Source organism: Nerophis lumbriciformis, linkage group LG13 (assembly GCF_033978685.3).
Source record: "Nerophis lumbriciformis linkage group LG13, RoL_Nlum_v2.1, whole genome shotgun sequence".
Classification (NCBI taxonomy): domain Eukaryota; kingdom Metazoa; phylum Chordata; class Actinopteri; order Syngnathiformes; family Syngnathidae; genus Nerophis; species Nerophis lumbriciformis.
In genome coordinates this window covers 6,348,192-6,371,920 of record NC_084560.2, presented here as the reverse complement: position 1 = coordinate 6,371,920, position 23,729 = coordinate 6,348,192, and the positions used below count along the sequence as shown (strand labels likewise).

General features: G+C 34.3%; 1 protein-coding gene across 1 annotated transcript in view; it reads left to right on the top strand.

The window, feature by feature from the left end:
* The window catches only part of tank (TRAF family member-associated NFKB activator), a 65,511-nt gene extending 43,761 nt beyond the window's left edge, over positions 1 to 21,750 (top strand). The window contains exons 5-8 of the mRNA XM_061970651.2: positions 6,615 to 6,667; positions 6,738 to 6,856; positions 16,010 to 16,356; positions 21,431 to 21,750. Coding sequence (XP_061826635.1) covers positions 6,615 to 6,667; positions 6,738 to 6,856; positions 16,010 to 16,356; positions 21,431 to 21,613 — 702 coding nt within the window. The 3' untranslated portion in view covers positions 21,614 to 21,750. The remainder of the gene's footprint in view (positions 1 to 6,614; positions 6,668 to 6,737; positions 6,857 to 16,009; positions 16,357 to 21,430) is intronic.
* The last annotated feature ends 1,979 nt before the right edge of the window (positions 21,751 to 23,729 follow it).

Genomic DNA, 23,729 nt, shown 5'->3' with positions numbered 1-23,729 from the left:
GAGTCAACTCAAAGGCCTCTTGACCTGGGTCTTCAACAGGCAGACTGTGGTCCGGACTTGGACCCGAGTCGACTCAGAGGCCTCCTGACTTGGTTCTTCAACTGGCGGACTGTACCTGGCTCATAACATCACAATATATATCTGCCTTAGGCCATCTAGATCAGTGTTTTTCAACCTTTTTTGAGCCAAGGCACATTTTTTGCGTTGAAATAATCCGGGGGCACACCACCAGCAGAAATCCTTAAAAAAACTAAACTCAGTTGACAGTAAAAAGTTGTCGTCGCAATTGTTGGATATGACTTTAAAGCATAACCAAGCATGCATCAATATAGCTCTTGTCTCAAAGTAGGTGTACTGTCACCACCTGTCACATCACACCCTGACTTATTTGGACTTTTTTGCTGTTTTCCTGTGTGTAGTGTTTTACTTCTTGTCTTGCGCTCCTATTTTGGTGGCTTTTCTTCTTTTTTTGTTATTTTCCTGTAGCAGTTTCATGTCTTCCTTTGAGCGAAATTTCCCGCATCTACTTTATTTTAGCAATCAAGAATATTTCAGTTGTTTTTAACCTTCCTTGTGGGGACATTGTTGATTGTCATGTCATGTTCGGATGTACACTGTGGACGCTGTCTTTGCTCCGCAGTAAGTCTTTGCTGTCGTCCAGCATTCTGTTTTTGTTTACTTTGTAGCCAGTTCAGTTCTAGTTTCGTTCTGCATAGCCATTCCTAAGCTTCAATGCCTTTTCTTAGGGGCACTAACCTTTTGTTTATTTTTGGTTTAAGCATTAGACACCTTTTTTACCTGCATGCTGCCTTCCGCTGTTTCTGACATCTACAAAGCAATTAGTTACGGGCTGCCACCTACTGATATGGAAGAGTATTACACGGTTACTCTGCGAAGCTCTAGACAGCACCGACACTCAACAACAGCACATCATTTGCAGACTACAATTACTGGTTTGCAAAAAATATTTTTAACCCAAATAGGTGAAATTAGATCATCTCCCACAGCACACCAGACTGTATTGTACAGCATTATTCACATGTGAATAATATAAATACAGTTTATTATACAGCATTATTCACATGTGAATAACATAAATACAGTCTATTGTACAGCATTATTCACATGTGAATAACAAATACAGTCTATTATACAGCATTATTCACATGTGAATAATATAAATACAGTCTATTATACAGCATCAGCATTATTCACATTTGAATAATATAAATACAGTCTATTATACAGCATTATTCACATGTGAATAACATAAATAGTCTATTTTCCAGCATTATTCACATGTGAATAATATAAATACAGTCTATTATACAGCATTATTCACATGTGAATAACATAAATACAGTCTATTATACAGCATTATTCACATGTGAATAATATAAATACAGTCTATTATACAGCATTATTCACATGTGAATAATATAAATACAGTTTATTAAACAGCATTATTCACATGTGAATAATATAAATACAGTATTATACAGCATTATTCACGTGTGAATAATATAAATACAGTCTATTATACAGCATTATTCACATGTGAATAACATAACTACAGTCTATTATACAGCATTATTCACATGTGAATAATATGAATAGTCTATTATACAGCATTATTGACATGTGAATAATGTAGATACAGTCTATTATACAGCATTATACACATGTGAATAATATAAATACAGTCTATTATACAGCATTATTCACATGTGAATAATATAAATACAGTCTATTAAACAGCATTATTCACATGTGAATAACATAAATACAGTCTATTATACAGCATTTTTCACATGTGAATAACATAAATGCAGTCTATTATACAGCATTATTCACACGTGAATAATATAAATACAGTCTATTATACAGCATTATTCACATGTGAGTAATATAAATACAGTCTATTATACAGCATTATTCACATGTCAATAATATAAATACAGTCTATTATACAGCATTATTCACATGTGAATAACATAAATGCAGTCTATTATACAGCATTATTCACATGTGAATAACATAAATACAGTCTATTATACAGCATTATTCACATGTGAATAAGATAAATACAGTCTATTATACAGCATTATTCACATGTGAATAATGTAGATACAGTCTATTATACAGCATTATACACATGTGAATAATATAAATACAGTCTATTATACAGCATTATTCACATGTGAATAATATAAATACAGTCTATTATACAGCATTATTCACATGTGAATAACATAAATACAGTCTATTATACAGCATTTTTCACATGTGAATAACATAAATGCAGTCTATTATACAGCATTATTCACACGTGAATAATATAATTACAGTCTATTATACAGCATTATTCACATGTGAGTAATATAAATACAGTCTATTATACAGCATTATTCACATGTCAATAATATAAATACAGTCTATTATACAGCATTATTCACATGTGAATAACATAAATACAGTCTATTATACAGCATTATTCACATGTGAATAAGATAAATACAGTCTATTATACAGCATTATTCACATGTGAATAACATAAATACAGTCTATTATACAGCATTATTCACATGTGAATAACGTAAATGCAGTCTATTATACAACATTATTCACATTTGAATAATATAAATACAGTCTATTATACAGCATTATTCACATGTGAAGTGAAGTGAATTATATTTACCGTATTTTCCGCACTATAAGGCGCACCGGATTATTAGCCGCACCTTCAATGAATTACATATTTCATAACTTTGTCCACCAATAAGCCGCCCCGGATTATAAGCCGCGCCTACGCTGCGCTAAAGGGAATGTCAAAAAAACAGTCAGATAGTTCAGTCAAACTTTAATAATATATTGAAAACCAGCGTTCTAACAACTCTGTCCCAAAATGTACGCAAATGTGCAATCACAAACATAGTAAAATTCAAAATGGTGTAGAGCAATAGCAACATAATGTTGCTCGAACGTTAATGTCACAACACACAAAATAAACATAGCGCTCACCTTCTGAAGTTATTCTTCATTCGTAAATCCTTCGAATTCTTCTCCTTCGGTGTCCGAATTAAAAAGTTGGGCGAATACGGGATCCAAAATGGGCGGCTCCGTCTCGTCGAAGTAATCGGAGTCAGTGTCGCTGTTGTTCTGTGAATCCTGCCTTCCGGAAAGCTCGGACCACAGTTGTGACCGAAATATCTGCCCAGGCATTTACGATCCACTGGCAAATGTTGGCGTATGTCGTCCGGCGCTGTCTGCCCGTCTTAGTGAAGGTGTGTTCGCCTTCGGAGCTGTGTGAAAAAAGCCACCCGGCCTCTTCGCGTAAACTTCCCTTAACCACTCGCTCATCTTTTCCTCATCCATCCATCCCTTCGAGTTAGCTTTTATGATGACGCCGGCTGGAAAGGTCTCTTTTGGCAAGGTCTTCCTTTTGAATATCACCATGGGAGGAAGTTTCTGGCCATTAGCATGGCAAGCTAGAACCACAGTGAAGGATGACTTCTCATTCCCTGTGGTGCGAATATTCACCGTACGTGCTCCCGTTCCACAGTGCGGTTCACAGGAATATCAGTTGCTGTGAAATACGGTAGTAATCCGTGTGCGGATGGAGAGATTGCGTCTTTTTATGAACCGGATCCTTGTCGCTTAGTAGGAGCCATTTTGTGGTCTTTACAGATGTAAACAGGAAATGAAACGTACGGTGATATCCGCGCGTTTTTTCTTCTTCTTCCGGGGGCGTGTGGTTGCTTAAAGCGCTTCCTGTTCTATGGGGGCGGGTGCTTTCCTTGGCGGTTGCTTGCGTAGAAGAAGAAGCGCTTCCTGTTCTACCGGGAAAAAAGATGACGGCTGTTTACCGAAGTTGCGAGATCGAAACTTTATGAAAATGAATCGTAATAAAGCGCACCGGGTTATAAGGCGCACTGTCAGCTTTTGAGAAAATGTGTGGTTTTTAGGTGCGCCTTATAGTGCGGAAAATACGGTATATAGCGCTTTTCTCTAGTGACTCAAAGTGCTTTACATAGTGAAAGCCAATATCTAAGTTACATTTAAACCAGTGTGGGTGGCACTGGGAGCAGGTGGGTAAAGTGTCTTGCCCAAGGACACAACGGCAGTGACTAGGATGGCGGAAGCGAGAATCGAACCTGCAACCCTCAAGTTGCTGGCACGGCTGCTCTACCAACCGAGCAATGTCGCCCCAATATGTGAATAACATAAATGCAGTCTATTATACAGCATTATTCACATGTGAATAACATAAATGCAGTCTATTATACAGCATTATTCACATGTGAATAATATAAATACAGTCTATTTTACAGCATTATTCACATGTGAATAATATAAATACAGTCTATTATACAACATTATTCACATGTGAATAACATAAATGCAGTCTATTATACAGCATTATTCACATGTGAATAATATAAATGCAGTCTATTATACAGCATTATTCACACTAGTGTGCCGCGGCACAGTGGTTGAAAAACACTGCAGTAAGCAGCACATGATTACTATCATGCAATGCTCCCATGAACTTCACTCTCACGTCGCAAGAGGGCGCCAGAGGACAACTTGGAACGCTTGACTTGCTCTCCATTCATCAAGCAGCAACTACATCTACACTGGAACAACTCACAATGGATTTATTTACAGACAGACTTGCTCAAGGACACTACAAACATGACACAGTTGGTAGAAGGTGGGGATCGAACCAGGAACCCTCAGGTTGCTGGCACGGCCACTCTGCCAACCGCGCCACGCCGTCCCCTAATATAATACACATAATATTCAAAATACAGTACAATACATTTCCTTTCAAATCTTTCAATGTCAACAAGTACCGTATTTTCCGGAGTATAAGTCGCCTGGTATGTTAACCATTTTAAGTTTTTAAAGCTTGAATAGGATAGGATAGGTCTTTATTGTCATTGCGCAAGTACAAAACCCCGTTTCCATATGAGTTGGGAAATTGTGTTAGATGTAAATATAAACGGAATACAATGATTTGAAAATCCTTTTCAACCCATATTCAGTTGAATGCACTACAAAGACAACATATTTGACGTTCAAACTCATAAACTTAATTTTTTTTTTGCAAATAATAATTAACTTGGAATTTCATGGCTGCAACACGTGCCAAAGTAGTTGGGAAAGGGCATGTTCACCACTGTGTTACATGGCCTTTCCTTTTAACAACACTCAGTAAACGTTTGGGAACTTAGGAGACACATTTTTGAAGCTTCTCAGGTGGAATTCTTTCCCATTCTTGCTTGATGTACAGCTTAAGTTGTTCAACAGTCCGGGGGTCTCCGTTGTGCTATTTTAGGCTTCATAATGTGCCACACATTTTCAATGGGAGACAGGCAGGCCAGTCTAGTACCAGCACTCTTTCACTATGAAGCCACGTTGATGTACTGTAACACGTGGCTTGGCATTGTCTTGCTGAAATAAGCAGGGGCGTCCATGGTAACGTTGCTTGGATGGCAACATATGTTGCTCCAAAAGCTGTATGTACCTTTCAGCATTAATGGCGCCTTCACAGATGTGTAAGTTACCCATGTCTTGGCCACTAATACACCCCCATACCATCACACATGCTGCCGTTTACACTTTGCGCTTATAACAATCCGGATGGTTCTTTTCCTCTTTGGTCCGGAGGACACGACGTCCACAGTTTCCAAAAACAATTTGAAATGTGGACTCGTCAGACCACAGAACGCTTTTCCACTTTGTATCAGTCCATCTTAAATGAGCTCAGGACCAGCGAAGCCGACGGCGTTTCTGGGTGTTGTTGATAAAACGGTTTTCGCCTTGCATAGGAGAGTTTTAACTTGCACTTACAGATGTAGCGACCAACTGTTGTTACTGACAGTGGGTTTCTGAAGTGTTCCTGAGCCCGTGTGGTGATATCCTTTACACACTGATGTCGCTTGTTGATGCAGTACAGCCTGAGGGATGGAAGGTCACGGGCTTAGCTGCTTACGTGCAGTGATTTCTCCAGATTCTCTGAACCCTTTGATGATATTACGGAGCGTAGATGGTGAAATCCCTAAATTCCTTGCAATAGCTGGTTGAGAAAGGTTTTTCTTAAACTGTTCAACAATTTGCTCAGGCATTTGTTGACAAAGTGGTGACCCTCGCCCCATCCTTGTTTGTGAATGACTGAGCATTTCGTGGAATCTACTTTTACACCCAATCATGGCACCCACCTGTTCCCAATTTGCCTGTTCACCTGTGGGATGTTCCAAATAAGTGTTTGATGAGCATTCCTCAACTTTATCAGTATTTATTGCCACCTTTCCCAATTTCTTTGTCACGTGTTGCTGGCATCAAATTCTAAAGTTAATGATTATTTGCCAAAAAAAAAATAAAGTTTATGAGTTTGAACATCAAATATGTTGTCTTTGTAGCATATTCAACTGAATATGGGTTGAAAATGATTTGCAAATCATTGTATTCCGTTTATATTTACATCTAACACAATTTCCCAACTCATATGGAAACGGGGTTTGTACAACGAAACTTTGTTTTCAGCACAAACCCGTTCAAGGTTAGACAACCAAACAGTGATTTTTGTCTTTTGCTTCTTGTTCCTGTAGGACGACACGGCTGCTGCCACTCCTGCAAGGCCTGTCCACGGCAGCGTTGACTAGTACGTCCTTTCTCTCGTAACATGGACACACGTCTCTGCGTTGCTTTCTCACCCGTCACTGCTGTGTCAGTCAGGACATGCTGGGGGCCCTGGAGGCCATTCATGGAACCTTCCGGCAGATCCGCTCCCTATCTCGGAGGCAGAAAGATCAACTCAAGAGATTCTGCGGAGGACTTGAAATGGCAAACGGTACTAATGAATATAGACTACAAGACGCCAAATATTTCAACAGTATGTAGTATCTATTAACATTCATAATAACATGTATTATTTACATATTTTGATCATGCTGTAAGTATATATGTAATGTAGTAACATTCATAATAACATGTCGTATTTACATATTTTGATCATGCTGTAAGTATATATGTAGTATCTAGTAACATTCATAATAACATGTAATATTTACATATTTTGATCATACTGTAAGTATACTACATAATAACATGTAGTATTTACATATTTTTATTACTATGTTTTTGAATAGTTTTTAAATTTGTAATCTTCTTTTTTTTAATAATATTTATTTATTAATTTGATTGGGAAATCATTATACAGGTACTGAGAAACTGACACTTTTATCCCCCCGGCCCCAAATAAAAATAAAATAAAATGAAAAAAATAATAAAATAAAATAAACAATATTTTGATCATGCTGTAAGTATGTATATATGTAGTATCTAGTAACATTCATAATAAAATGTCGTATTTACATATTTTGATCATGCTGTAAGTATATATGTAGTATCTAGTAACATTCATAATAACATGTAATATTTACATATTTTGATCATAGTGTAAGTATATATGTAATGTAGTAACATTCATAATAACATGTCATATTTACATATTTGAATTACAATCTTTAAAAAAAAATAATCTTTTTTTAAAAATATTTTGTATGTATTAATTTGATAGGGAAATCATAATACAGGTACTGAGAAACAGCCACTTTTATCCCCCCACCCAAAAAAAAAAAAAAAAAAAAAAAAGAAAAATTAACAAATTAAATAAACAATAATGTGATCATGCTGTAAGTATATATATATATATATATATATATATATATATATATATATATATATATATATATATATATCCATCCCCATCCATTTTCTACCGCTTATTCCCTTTTGGGGTAGCGGGGGGCGCTGGAGCCTATCTCAGCTACAATCGGTATATATATATATATATATATGTGTGTGTAACGTAGTAACAACATTCGTAATAACATGTAATATTTACATATTTTGATCCTGCTGTAAGTATATATGTAATGTAGTAACATTCATAATAACATGTCATATTTACATATTTGGCTCATGCTGTAAGTATATATGTAATGTAGTAACATTCATAGTAACATTTAATATTTACATATTTTGATCATGCTGTAAGTATATATGTAATGTAGTAACATTCATAACATGTCATATTTACATATTTTGATCCTGCTGTAAGTATATATGTAGTATCTAGTAACATTCATAAGAACATGTCATATTTACATATTTGGATCATGCTGTAAGTATATATGTAGTATCTAGTAACATTCATAATAACATGTCATTTTTACATATTTGGATCATGCTGTAAGTATAGATGTAATGTAGTAACATTCATAATAACATGCAATATTTACATATTTTGATCATACTGTAAGTATATATTTAATGTTGTAACACTCATAATAACATGTAATATTTACATATTTTGATCATGCTGTAAGTATATATGTAGTATCTAGTAACATTCATAATAACATGTCATATTTACATATTTGGATCATACTGTAAGTATATATGTAATGAAGTAACATTCATAATAACATATAATATTTACATATTTGGATCATACTGTAAGTATTTATGTAATGGAGTAACATTCATAATAACATGTAATATTTACATATTTTGATCATGCTGTAAGTATATATGTAGTATCTATTAACATTCATAATAACATGTAATATTTACATAGTTTGATCATACTGTAAGTATATATTTAATGAAGTAACATTCATAATAACATGTAAAATTTACATATTTGGATCATGCTCCAAGTATATATGTATTGTAGTAGCATTCATAATAGCATGTAATATTTACATATTTTGTTCATACTGTAAGTATATATGTAATGTAGTAACATTCATAATAACATGTAATATTTACATATTTTGATCATGCTGTAAGTATATATGTAATGTAGTAACATTCATAATAACATGTAATATTTACATATTTTGATCATGCTGTAAGTATATATGTAGTATCTCGTAACATTCATAATAACATGTAATATTTACATATTTTGATCATATAACTATATATCTAATGTAGTAACATTCATAATAACATGTAGTATTTACATATTTTGATTACTATTTTTTTAATTGTTTCTTAATTTTTAATCTTTTTTTAAATATTTTTTATTTATTAATTTGATAGAAAAATCATAATACAGGTACTGAGAAACAGACACTATTATCCCCCCACCCCCCCAAAATAAAAATAAAATAAAAATGAAAAAATTATAAAATAAAATAAACAATAATTTGATCATGCTGTAAGTCTATATGTAATACAGTACCATTCATAATAACATGTCATATTTATTTTGATCATACTGTAAGTATATATGCTGTATCTAGTAACATTCATAATAACATGTAATATTTACATATTTTGATCATGCTGTAAGTATATATGTAATGTAGTAACATTCATAATAACATGTCATATTTACATATTTTGATCATGCTGTAAGTATATATGTAATGTAGTAACATTCATAATAACATGTCATATTTACATATTTTGATCATGCTGTAAGTATATATGTAATGTAGTAACATTCATAATAACATGTCATATTTACATATTTTGATCATGCTGTAAGTATATATGTAATGTAGTAACATTCATAACATGTCATATTTACATATTTTGATCCTGCTGTAAGTATATATGTAGTATCTATTAACATTCATAATAACATGTCATATTTACATATTTGGATCATGCTGTAAGTATAGATGTAATGTAGTAACATTCATAATAACATGCAATATTTACATATTTTGATCATACTGTAAGTATATATTTAATGTTGTAACACTCATAATAACATGTAATATTTACATATTTTGATCATGCTGTAAGTATATATGTAGTATCTAGTAACATTCATAATAACATGTAATATTTACATATTTGGATCATACTGTAAGTATATATGTAATGAAGAAACATTCATAATAACATGTAATATTTACATATTTGGATCATACTGTAAGTATTTATGTAATGGAGTAACATTCATAATAACATGTAATATTTACATATTTTGATCATGCTGTAAGTATATATGCAATGGAGTAACATTAATAATAACGTGTAATATTTACATATTTTGATCATGCTGTAAGTATATTTGTAGTATCTCGTAACATTCATAATAACATGTAATATTTACATAGTTTGATCATATAACTATATATATAGTGTAGTAACATTCATAATAACATGTAGTATTTACATATTTTGATTACTATTTTTTTAATTGTTTCTTAATTTTTAATCTTTTTTTAAATATTTTTTATTTATTAATTTGATAGAAAAATCATAATACAGGTACTGAGAAACAGACACTATTATCCCCCCACCCCCCCAAAATAAAAATGAAAAAATTATAAAATAAAATAAACAATAATTTGATCATGCTGTAAGTCTATATGTAATACAGTACCATTCATAATAACATGTCATATTTATTTTGATCATACTGTAAGTATATATGCTGTATCTAGTAACATTCATAATAACATGTAATATTTACATATTTTGATCATACTGTAAGTATATATGTAATGTAGTAACATTCATAATAACATGTAGTATTTACATATTTTGATTACTATTTTTGTTTTTTTTGTTTTTTAATATTTAATCTTATTTTTTTTTTAATAATATTTATTTATTAATTTGATAGGAAAATCATAATACAGGTACTGAGGAACATACACTTTTATCCCTCGCCCCACACTCCCTCAAAAAATAAAAATAATCTATTGTTACTATAACAATCTACAAGGTTAATGTATGTTGCTTCTCTTTCTTCCCCTCCATTTCTCTGCATTCTTTTGTTATCATTACGTATATGTATTGTTGCATTTGAACAACTGTTTTGTTGATAATAGAGGTAAATTATTGGTATTGTTCATTATCAATAGCGCTATTTCTATTGGTATTTGCATTGATCCATTTGTAGTGTAATAATGCTCATTGTCATTTCTGTATTATTTTTTATTTTCGCGAACTGCTTCTTTGCTATTACTTTTACCATCATATTTGTACATGTCCTATTTGCTGATGTTGCTCTATTGTTGTTGTTGTTGTTGTTGTGTTTGCTGTTGTTGTTTTTGTCTCTCTGTCTTGTCCCCACAATTTCCCCCTCTGTCTTCTTTTTTTTCTCTTTCTATCCCCTCCTGCTCCGGCCCGGCTGCACCAAATGATAATATAAATACATTTAATAAAGTCAAATACAAATAAGGCAACAAGAGAAGTATCCTACACTTCTCTTTTGTAAAGTGAATCTGAACAGCCGACATGGGCATCTACATCAACTATATGATTTGCCTGAGAAGCTGGACAGGACGAAAAAAATAGTAAATAAATGAATAAATAAATAAAATATAATAAAAACATTATAAAATGAAATAAACAATAATTTGATCATGCTTTGGGTGTATATGTAATGTAGAAACAACATTCATATTTGCATATTTTGATTAGGCTGCAAGTATATACTGTATGAAGTATCTATTAACATTCATAATAACATGTAATATTTACACAATTTGATCATGCTGTATGTAATGTAGTAACATTCATAAAAACATGTAATATTTACATATTTGGATTATGCTGTAAGTATATATGTAATTTAGTAACATTCATAGTAACATGTCATATTTACATATTTTGGTCATGCTGTGAGTGTATATAGTATGCAGTATCTATTAACATTCATAATAACATGTAATATTTACACATTTTGATCATGCTGTAAGTATATATGTAATGTAGTAACATTCATAATAACATGTAATATTTACATATTTTGATCATTCTGTAAGTATATACAGTATGTAATGTAGTAACATACATAATAACATGTAATATTTACACATTTTTGATCATGCTGTAAGTATATACAGTATGAGTATCTATTAACATTCATAATAACATTTAAAATGTACACATTTTGATCATGCTGTAAGTATATATGTAATGTAGTAACATTCATAATAACATGTAATATTTACACATTTTGATCATGCTGTAAGTATATATGTAATGTAGTAACATTCATAATAACATGTCGTATTTACATATTTTGATCATGCTGTGAGTATATATAGTATGCAGTATCTATTAACATTCATAATAACATGTAATATTTACACATTTTGATCATGCTGTAAGTATATATGTAATGTAGTAACATTCATAATAACATGTAATATTTACATATTTTGATCATTCTGTAAGTATATACAGTATGTAATGTAGTAACATACATAATAACATGTAATATTTACACATTTTGATCATGCTGTAAGTATATACAGTATGAGTATCTATTAACATTCATAATAACATTTAATATTTACACATTTTGATCATGCTGTAAGTATATATGTAATGTAGTAACATTCATAATAACATGTAATATTTACACATTTGGATCATGCTGTAAGTATATATGTAATGTAGTAACATTCATAATAACATCTCATATTTACATATATTGATTAGGCTGTAAGTATATACTGTATGAAGTATCTATTAACATTCATAAAAACATGTAATATTTACACATTTTGATCATGCTGTAAGTATATATGTAATGTAGTAACATTCATAATAACATGTAATATTTATATATTTTCATCATTCTGTAAGTATATACAGTATGTAATGTAGTAACATACATAACAACATGTCGTATTTACATATGTTGAAGATTCTGTAAGTATATACAGTATGAGTATCTATTAACATTCATAATAACATGTAATATTTACACATTTTGATCATGCTGTAAGTATATATGTAATGTAGTAACATTCATAATAACATGTAATATTTACATATTTTGATCATTCTGTAAGTATATACAGTATGTGATGTAGTAACATACATAATATGTCGTATTTACATATTTTGATCATGCTGTATGTATATACAGTATGAGTATCTATTAACATTCATAATAACATTTAATATTTACATATTTTGATCATTCTGTAAGTATATACAGTATGTAATGTAGAAACATTCATAATAACATCTCATATTTACATATATTGATTAGGCTGTAAGTATATACTGTATGAAGTATCTATTAACATTCATAATAACATGTAATATTTACACATTTTGATCATGCTGTAAGTATATATGTAATGTAGTAACATTCATAATAACATGTAATATTTACATATTTTCATCATTCTGTAAGTATATACAGTATGTAATGTAGTAACATACATAACAACATGTCGTATTTACATATGTTGATGATTCTGTAAGTATATACAGTATGAGTATCTATTAACATTCATAATAACATGTAATATTTACACATTTTGATCATGCTGTAAGTATATATGTAATGTAGTAACATTCATAATAACATGTAATATTTACATATTTTGATCATTCTGTAAGTATATACAGTATGTGATGTAGTAACATACATAATAACATGTCGTATTTACATATTTTGATCATGCTGTATGTATATACAGTATGAGTATCTATTAACATTCATAATAACATTTAATATTTACATATTTTGATCATTCTGTAAGTATATACAGTATGTAATGTAGTAACATACATAATAACATGTAATATTTACACATTTTGATCATGCTGTAAGTATATACAGTATGAGTATCTATTAACATTCATAATAACATTTAATATTTACACATTTTGATCATGCTGTAAGTATATATGTAATGTAGTAACATTCATAATAACATGTAATATTTACATATTTTGATCATTCTGTAAGTATATACAGTATGTGATGTAGTAACATACATAATAACATGTCGTATTTACATATTTTGATCATGCTGTATGTATATACAGTATGAGTATCTATTAACATTCATAATAACATTTAATATTTACATATTTTGATCATTCTGTAAGTATATACAGTATGTAATGTAGTAACATACATAATAACATGTAATATTTACACATTTTGATCATGCTGTAAGTATATACAGTATGAGTATCTATTAACATTCATAATAACATTTAATATTTACACATTTTGATCATGCTGTAAGTATATATGTAATGTAGTAACATACATAATAACATGTAATATTTACACATTTTGATCATGCTGTAAGTATATACAGTATGAGTATCTATTAACATTCATAATAACATGTAATATTTACACATTTTGATCATGCTGTAAGTATATATGTAATGTAGTAACATTCATAATAACATGTAATATTTACATATTTTGATCATTCTGTAAGTATATACAGTATGAGTATCTATTAACATTCATAATAACATTTAATATTTACACATTTTGATCATGCTGTAAGTATATACAGTATGAGTATCTATTAACATTCATAATAACATTTAATATTTACACATTTTGATCATGCTGTAAGTATATATGTAATGTAGTAACATTCATAATAACATGTCATATTTACATATTTTGATCATGCTGTGAGTATATATAGTATGCAGTATCTATTAAAATTCATAATAACATGTAATATTTGCACATTTTGATCATGCTGTAAGTATATATGTAATGTAGTAACATTCATAATAACATGTAATATTTACATATTTTGATCAGCTGTAAGTATATATGTAATGTAGTAACATACATAATAACATGTCGTATTTACATATGTTGATCATGCTGTAAGTATATACAGTATGAGTATCTATTAACAATCATAATAACATTTAATATTTACACATTTTGATCATGCTGTAAGTATATATGTAATGTAGTAACATTCATAATAACATGTAATATTTACACATTTGGATCATGCTGTAAGTATATATGTAATGTAGTAACATTCATAATAACATGTCATATTTACATATTTTGATCATGCTGTGAGTATATATAGTATGCAGTATCTATTAACATTCATAATAACATGTAATATTTGCACATTTTGATCATGCTGTAAGTATATATGTAATGTAGTAACATGCATAATAACATGTAATATTTACATATTTTGATCATGCTGTAAGTATATACAGTATGTAGTATCTATTAACATTCATAATAACATGTAATATTTACACATTTTGATCATGCTGTAAGTATATATGTATTGTAGTAACATTCATAATAACATGTAATATTTACATATTTTGACCATACTGTAAGTATATATGTAATGTAGTAACATTAATAATGACATGTAATATTTACATATTTTGATCATTCTGTAAGTATATACAGTATGTAATGTAGTAACATATAATAACATGTCGTATTTACATATTTAGATCATGCTGTAAGTATATACAGTATGAGTATCTATTAACATTCATAATAACATTTAATATTTACACATTTTGATCATGCTGTAAGTATATATGTATTGTAGTAACATTCATAATAACATGTCGTATTTACATATTTTGATCATGCTGTGAGTATATATAGTATGCAGTATCTATTAACATTCATAATAACATGTAATATTTACACATTTTGATCATGCTGTAAGTATATATGTAATGTAGTAACATTCATAATAACATGTAATATTTACATATTTTGATCATTCTGTAAGTATATACAGTATGTAATGTAGTAACATACATAACATGTCGTATTTACATATGTTGATGATTCTGTAAGTATATACAGTATGAGTATCTATTAACATTCATAATAACATGTAATATTTACACATTTTGATCATACTGTAAGTATATATGTAATGTAGTAACATTCATAATAACATGTAATATTTACATATTTTGATCATGCTTTAAGTATATACAGTATGTAATGTAGAAACAATCATAATAACATGTCCTATTTACATATTTTGATCATGCCATAAGTATATACAGTATGTAGTATCTATTAACATTCATAATTACATGTAATATTTATTTAATTTGATCATACTGTAAGTATATATGTAGTATCTAGTAACATTCATAATAACATGTAGTATCATCTCCATGCACAGGAGTGTGAGCAGCTCTGCAACAGCAAATGTTTGTGTGTGGTCCACAGATCAGCAGTTCTCCATGCCCATCCAGTGCACGGACCGCACGGCGGACAAAGAACCACCCGTGTCACCTCCCTCCCTGGCGTCACGCGGCGCCAGCCCCGACGACAAGGACTTTATGGACTCTCTCACCAACCTCAGCGTCAAGTTCCCGCCCTCGGCGGACAGCGAGTATGACTTCCTGAACAGCGCCCCACAGAGACACCTGGGTCCGAGCGAGATGCGGCCCCTCGGCGGCGAGGGAGAGGTGGCGCCTTCGGAACTGCCCGCCGTGCCTTTTGTCTACCCGGCGTTCCCCCCCCACGTCATGTGCCGCTCCTCCTCCCCGGAGGACGTGAGAGGACCTCAGCAGGTGAGGGAAGCAAATGATCATCTTCTGCTTGCTCTGTGCTCATGGAGGAGTGGAGTGGAGGAGTGGAAGAGTGGAGGTGTAGAGGAGTGGAGGACTGGAGATGTGCAGGAGTGGAAGAGTGGAGGCGTGGAAGAGTGGAGGACTGGAGGTGTGCAGGAGTGGAGGAGTGGAAGTGTGGAGGAGTGGAAGAGTGAAGGTGTGGAGGAGTGGAAGAGTGAAGGTGTGGAGGAGTGGAAGTGTGGAGGAGTGGAAGAGTGAAGGTGTGGAGGAGTGGAAGAGTGGAGGTGTGGAGTAGTGGAGGTGTAGAGGAGTGGAGGTGGGTAGGTGTGGAGGTGTGGAAGTGTGGAAGAGTGGAGGTGGGTAGGTGTGGAGAAGTGGAAGAGTGGAGGTGTAGAGGAGTGGAGGTGGGTAGGTGTGGAGGTGTGGAAGTGTGGAGGAGTGGAAGAGTGGAAAAGTGGAAGAGTAAAGGAGTGGAAAAGTGGAAGAGTAATGGAGTGGAAGTGTGGAGGAGTGAAGGTGTGGAGGAGTGGAAGAGTGAAGGTGTGGAGGAGTGGAAGAGTGAAGGTGTGGAGGAGTGGAAGTGTGGAGGAGTGGAAGAGTGAAGGTGTGGAAGAGTGGAGGTGTAGAGGAGTGGAAGAGTGGAAGAGTGGAGGTGTGGAGTAGTGGAGGTGTAGAGGAGTGGAGGTGGGTAGGTGTGGAGGTGTGGAAGTGTGGAGGAGTGGAAGAGTGGAAAAGTGGAAGAGTAAAGGAGTGGAAGAGTGGAAAAGTGGAAGAGTAATGGAGTGGAAGTGTGGAGGAGTGAAGGTGTGGAGGAGTGGAAGAGTGAAGTTGTGGAGGAGTGGAAGTGTGGAGGAGTGGAAGAGTGAAGGTGTGGAAGAGTGGAGGAGTGGAGGTGTAGAGGAGTGGAAGAGTGGAAGAGTGGAGGTGTGGAGTAGTGGAGGTGTAGAGGAGTGGAGGTGGGTAGGTGTGGAGGTGTGGAAGTGTGGAGGAGTGGAAGAGTGGAAAAGTGGAAGAGTAAAGGAGTGGAAAAGTGGAAGAGTAATGGAGTGGAAGTGTGGAGGAGTGAAGGTGTGGAGGAGTGGAAGAGTGAAGGTGTGGAGGAGTGGAAGTGTGGAGGAGTGGAAGAGTGAAGGTGTGGAGGAGTGGAAGTGTGGAGGAGTGGAAGAGTGAAGGTGTGGAAGAGTGGAGGAGTGGAGGTGTAGAGGAGTGGAAGAGTGGAGGTGTGGAGTAGTGGAGGTGTAGAGGAGTGGAGGTGGGTAGGTGTGGAGGTGTGGAGGTGTGGAAGAGTGGAGGTGTAGAGGAGTGGAGGTGGGTAGGTGTGGAGGTGTGGAAGTGTGGAGGAGTGGAAGAGTGGAAAAGTGGAAGAGTAATGGAGTGGAAGTGTGGAGGTGTGGAAGAGTGGAAAAGTGGAAGAGTAAAGGAGTGGAAGTGTGGAGGAGTGAAGGTGTGGAGGAGTGGAAGAGTGAAGGTGTGGAGGAGTGGAAGAGTGAAGGTGTGGAGGAGTGGAAGTGTGGAGGAGTGGAAGAGTGAAAGTGTGGAAGAGTGGAGGAGTGGAGGTGTAGAGGAGTGGAAGAGTGGAGGTGTGGAGTAGTGGAGGTGTAGAGGAGTGGAGGTGGGTAGGTGTGGAGGTGTGGAAGTGTGGAAGAGTGGAGGTGTGGAGGTGGGTAGGTGTGGAGAAGTGGAGGTGTGGAAGAGTGGAGGTGTAGAGGAGTGGAGGTGGGTAGGTGTGGAGGTGTGGAAGTGTGGAGGAGTGGAAGAGTGGAAAAGTGGAAGAGTAAAGGAGTGGAAAAGTGGAAGAGTAATGGAGTGGAAGTGTGGAGGTGTGGAGGTGTGGAGGTGTGGAAGAGTGGAGGTGTGGAAGAGTGGAGGAGTGGAAGAGTGGAGGACTGGAGGTGTGCAGGAGTGGAGGAGTGGAAGTGTGGAGGAGTGGAAGAGTGAAGGTGTGGAGGAGTGGAAGAGTGAAGGTGTGGAGGAGTGGAAGTGTGGAGGAGTGGAAGAGTGAAGGTGTGGAGGAGTGGAGGTGTGGAGTAGTGGAGGTGTGGAGTAGTGGAGGTGTAGAGGAGTGGAGGTGGGTAGGTGTGGAGGTGTGGAAGTGTGGAAGAGTGGAGGTGTGGAGGTGGGTAGGTGTGGAGGTGTGGAAGAGTGGAGGTGTAGAGGAGTGGAGGTGGGTAGGTGTGGAGGTGTGGAAGTGTGGAGGAGTGGAAGAGTGGAAAAGTGGAAGAGTAAAGGAGTGGAAAAGTGGAAGAGTAATGGAGTGGAAGTGTGGAGGAGTGGAGGAGTGGAAGAGTGAAGGTGTGGAGGAGTGGAAGAGTGAAGGTGTGGAGGAGTGGAAGTGTGGAGGAGTGGAAGAGTGAAGGTGTGGAAGAGTGGAGGAGTGGAGGTGTAGAGGAGTGGAAGAGTGGAGGTGTGGAGTAGTGGAGGTGTAGAGGAGTGGAGGTGGGTAGGTGTGGAAGTGTGGAAGAGTGGAGGTGTGGAGGTGGGTAGGTGTGGAGAAGTGGAGGTGTGGAAGAGTGGAGGTGTAGAGGAGTGGAGGTGGGTAGGTGTGGAAGTGTGGAGGAGTGGAAGAGTGGAAAAGTGGAAGAGTAAAGGAGTGGAAGAGTGGAAGAGTGGAGGTGTGGAGTAGTGGAGGTGTAGAGGAGTGGAGGTGGGTGGGTGTGGAGGTGTGGAAGTGTGGAAGAGTGGAGGTGTGGAGGTGGGTAGGTGTGGAGAAGTGGAGGTGTGGAGGAGTGGAGGTGGGTAGGTGTGGAGGTGTGGAAGTGTGGAGGTGTGGAGGTGGGTAGGTGTGGAGAAGTGGAGGTGTGGAAGAGTGGAGGTGTAGAGGAGTGGAGGTGGGTAGGTGTGGAGGTGTGGAAGTGTGGAGGAGTGGAAGAGTGGAAAAGTGGAAGAGTAAAGGAGTGGAAAAGTGGAAGAGTAATGGAGTGGAAGTGTGGAGGTGTGGAGGTGTGGAAGTGTGGAAGAGTGGAGGTGGGTAGGTGTGGAGGAGTGGAGGTGTGGAAGAGTGGAGGAGTGGAAGAGTGGAAAAGTGGAAGAGTGGAGGTGTAGAGGTGGGGAGGTGTGGAAGTGTGGAGGAGTGGAGGAGTGGAGGAGTGGAAGAGTGGAGGAGTGGAAGAGTGGAGGTGTAGAGAAGCTGCTGTGGTGTAGTTGTCACTACTAGTTACAGAGTGATGTTCCTCAAGGCTCCGTTTTAAGTCCTCTCTTACTTACACATTTTTATGCAATTTGAAAGTTTGAAAAGTGGTGTTAGAGATCCAATTTAAAGTTTTAAAGGTGGTGCTTGAGATCCAATTTAGAGTTTGAAAGGTGGTGCTAGAGATCCAATTTAAAGTTTTAAAGGTGGTGCTTGAGATCCAATTTAGAGTTTGAAAGGTGGTGCTAGAGAGCCAATTTAAAGTTTTGAAGGTGGTGCTAGATATCCAATTTAAAGTTTGAAAGGTGGTGCTAGAGATCCAATTTAAAGCTGAAAGGTGGTGCTCGAGAGCCAATTGAAAGCTGGAAGGTGGTGCTTGAGAGCCAATTGAAAGTTTGAAAGGTGGTGCTAGATATCCAATTTAAAGTTTGAAAGGTGGTGCTAGAGATCCAATTTAAAGCTGAAAGGTGGTGCTCGAGAGCCAATTTAAAGCTGAAAGGTGGTGCTCCAGAGCCAATTGAAAGTTTGAAAGGTGGTGCTAGATATCCAATTTAAAGTTTGAAAGGTGGTGCTAGATATCCAATTTAAAGTTTGAAAGGAGGTGCTAGAGATCCATTTTAAAGCTGACAGGTGGTGCTCGAGAGCCAATTTAAAGCTGAAAGGTGGTGCTCGAGAGCCATTTTAAAGCTGAAAGGTGGTGCTTGAGAGCCAATTGAAAGTTTTAAAGGTGGCGCTAGAGAGCCAATTGAAAGTTTTAAAGGTGGTGCTAGAGAGCCAATTGAAAGTTTTAAAGGTGGTGCTAGAGAGCCAATTGAAAGTTTTAAAGGTGGCGCTAGAGAGCCAATTGAAAGTTTTAAAGGTGGTGCTAGAGAGCCAATTGAAAGTTTGAAAGGTGGTGCTAAAGAGCCAATTGAAAGTTTGAAAGGTGGTGCTTGAGAGCCAATTGAAAGTTTTAAAGGTGGTGCTAGAGAGCCAATTGAAAGTTTTAAAGGTGGTGCTAGAGAGCCAATTGAAAGTTTGAAAGGTGGTGCTAGAGAGCCAATTGAAAGTTTGAAAGGTGGCGCTAGAGAGCCAATTGAAAGTTTGAAAGGTGGTGCTTGAGAGCCAATTGAAAGTTTTAAAGGTGGCGCTAGAGAGCCAATTGAAAGTTTGAAAGGTGGTGCTAGAGAGCCAATTGAAAGTTTGACAGGTGGCGCTAGAGAGCCAATTGAAAGTTTGAAAGGTGGCGCTGGAGAGCCAATTGAAAGTTTGAAAGGTGGTGCTAGAGCGCCAATTGAAAGTTTTAAAGGTGGTGCTAGAGAGCCAATTGAAAGTTTTAAAGGTGGTGCTAGAGAGCCAATTGAAAGTTTGAAAGGTGGTGCTAGAGAGCCAATTGAAAGTTTGAAAGGTGGCGCTAGAGAGCCAATTGAAAGTTTGAAAGGTGGTGCTTGAGAGCCAATTGAAAGTTTTAAAGGTGGCGCTAGAGAGCCAATTGAAAGTTTGAAAGGTGGTGCTAGAGAGCCAATTGAAAGTTTGACAGGTGGCGCTAGAGAGCCAATTGAAAGTTTGAAAGGTGGTGCTAGAGAGCCAATTGAAAGTTTGAAAGGTGGTGCTAAAGAGCCAATTGAAAGTTTGAAAGGTGGTGCTAGAGAGCCAATTGAAAGTTTGAAAGGTGGTGCTAGAGAGCCAATTGAAAGTTTGAAAGGTGGCGCTAGAGAGCCAATTTAGAAATTTAATTTCAGGTTACCTGAGGGCCCTGCACAATATGGGGACTTTGTATGCATATAAGGGCCTCAAAAAGGCAATTTGAAATGGGCCCTGCTCTAGTAATAATAATGAAGAGAGCTTGCTGGAGATGTGGCCCCCAAGACAAGGTGGTGTAATGATCATCTCCAAGAAGTTTTAAAAGCCTTCAACATAACACATTCAGTCTAATCAATGACTCAAATGTTGTTTCCTCTGCTTCAGTCTCTGTGGGTCCCCCAGATGTTGGTCCCCCAGATGTTGGCCCCCCAGATGTGCGCTGAGGCGGCGGGGCCCGGCAGCAGCGTCCCAGACAAGTGTGCCTTCTGCCAGGCCGTGGTTCCTCAGGAGCACATGAACAGCCACCTCTACTCCCACTTCTCCCCCGAGGAAGAACGCCGGCAGTGAGGGCCCCCAGACTGTAAGTGTGGCCCCTAGTATGTTGACTGTAGGGGACCCAGCAGTGACTTCATGGACGGTACAATGATCTCAGACACTTTACTCCCACTTCATGAGGAAATAAAGTCAACATTTACTCTTGCAAACATCACGTTTCTTGCCAGGTGGACTTAAGTGGATTTATTATTAGTTTTTATATATTTCAATGTACAATTTGCTTTATTGACATTATTATTTGATGTTTTTATATATTTTAAATTACAATTTGTCTTATTGACATCATTATTTGATGTTTTTATATATTTTAAATTACACATTGCTTTATTTGATATGTTTTTATATATTTTAGAGTACAATTTGTCTTATTGACATCATTATGTGATGTTTTTATATATTTTTAGTAAAATTAGCCCTATTGACATCATTGATGTTTTTATATGTTTTTGGTACAATTTGCCTCATTGACATCATTATTTGATGTTTTTATATATTTTAAATTACAAATTGCCTTATTTGATATGTTTTTATATATTTTAAAGTACATTTTGCATTGTTGACATCATTATTTGATATTTTTATATATTTTTAGTACAATTTGCCTTATTGACATCATTATTTTATGTTTTTATATATCTTTAGTACAATTAGCCCTATTGACATCATTGATGTTTTTATATATTTTTAGTACAATTTGCCTTATTGACATCATTATTTGATATTTTTATATATTTTTAGTACAATTTGCCTTATTGACTTTATTTGATGTTTTTATATATTTTAAAGTACAATTTGCCTTATTGACATCATTATTTGGTGTTTTTATATATTTTAAATTACAAATTGCCTTATTTGATATGTTTTTATATATTTTAGAGTACCATTTGTCTTATTGACATCATTATGTGATGTTTTTATATATTTTTAGTACAAATTGTCTTATTGACATCATTATTTGATGTTTTTATATATTTTAGATTACAGATTGCCTTATTTGATATGTTTTTACATATTTTAAAGTACAATTTGCCTTATTGACATCTCTATGTGATGTTTTTATATATTTTTAGTACAATTTGCCTTATTGACATCATTATTTGATGTTTTTATATATTTTAAATTACAAATTGCCTTATTTGATATGTTTTTATATATTTTAAAGTACAATGTGTCTTATTGACATCATTATTTGATATTTTTATATATTTTTCGTACAATTAGCCCTTTTGACATCATTGATGTTTTTATATACTTTTAGTACAATTTGCCTTATTGACATCATTATTTGGTGTTTTTATATATTTTAAATTACAAATTGCCTTATTTGATATGTTTTTATATATTTTAAAGTACAATTTGCATTGTTGACATCATCATTTGATATTTTTATATATTTTAAAGTACAATTTGCCTTATTGACATCACTACGTGATGTTTTTATATTTTTAAAGTACAATTTGTCTTATTGACATTATTTGGTGTTTTGATATATTTTAAATTACAAATTGCCTTATTTGATATGTTTTTATATATTTTAAAGTACAATTTGTCTTATTGACATCATTATTTGATATTTTTATATATTTTTTAGTACAATTTGCCTTATTGACTTTATTTGATGTTTTTATATATTTTAAAGTACAATTTGCCTTATTGACATCATTATTTGATGTTTTGATATATTTTAAATTACAAATTGCCTTATTTGATATGTTTTTATATATTTTAAAGTACAATTTGTCTTATTGACATCATTATTTGGTGTTTTTATATATTTTAAATTACAAATTGCCTTAGTTGATATGTTTTTATATATTTTAAAGTACAATTAGCATTGCTGACATCATTATTTGATGTTTTTATATATTTTAAAGTACAATTTGCCTTATTGACATCATTATTTGATGTTTTGATATATTTTAAATTACAAATTGCCTTATTTGATATGTTTTTATATATTTTAGAGTACCATTTGTCTTATTGATATCATTATGTGATGTTTTTATATATTTTCAGTACAAATTGTCTTATTGACATCATTATTTGATGTTTTTTATATATTTTAGATTACAGATTGCCTTATTTGATTTGTTTTTACATATTTTAAAGTACAATTTGCCTTATTGAC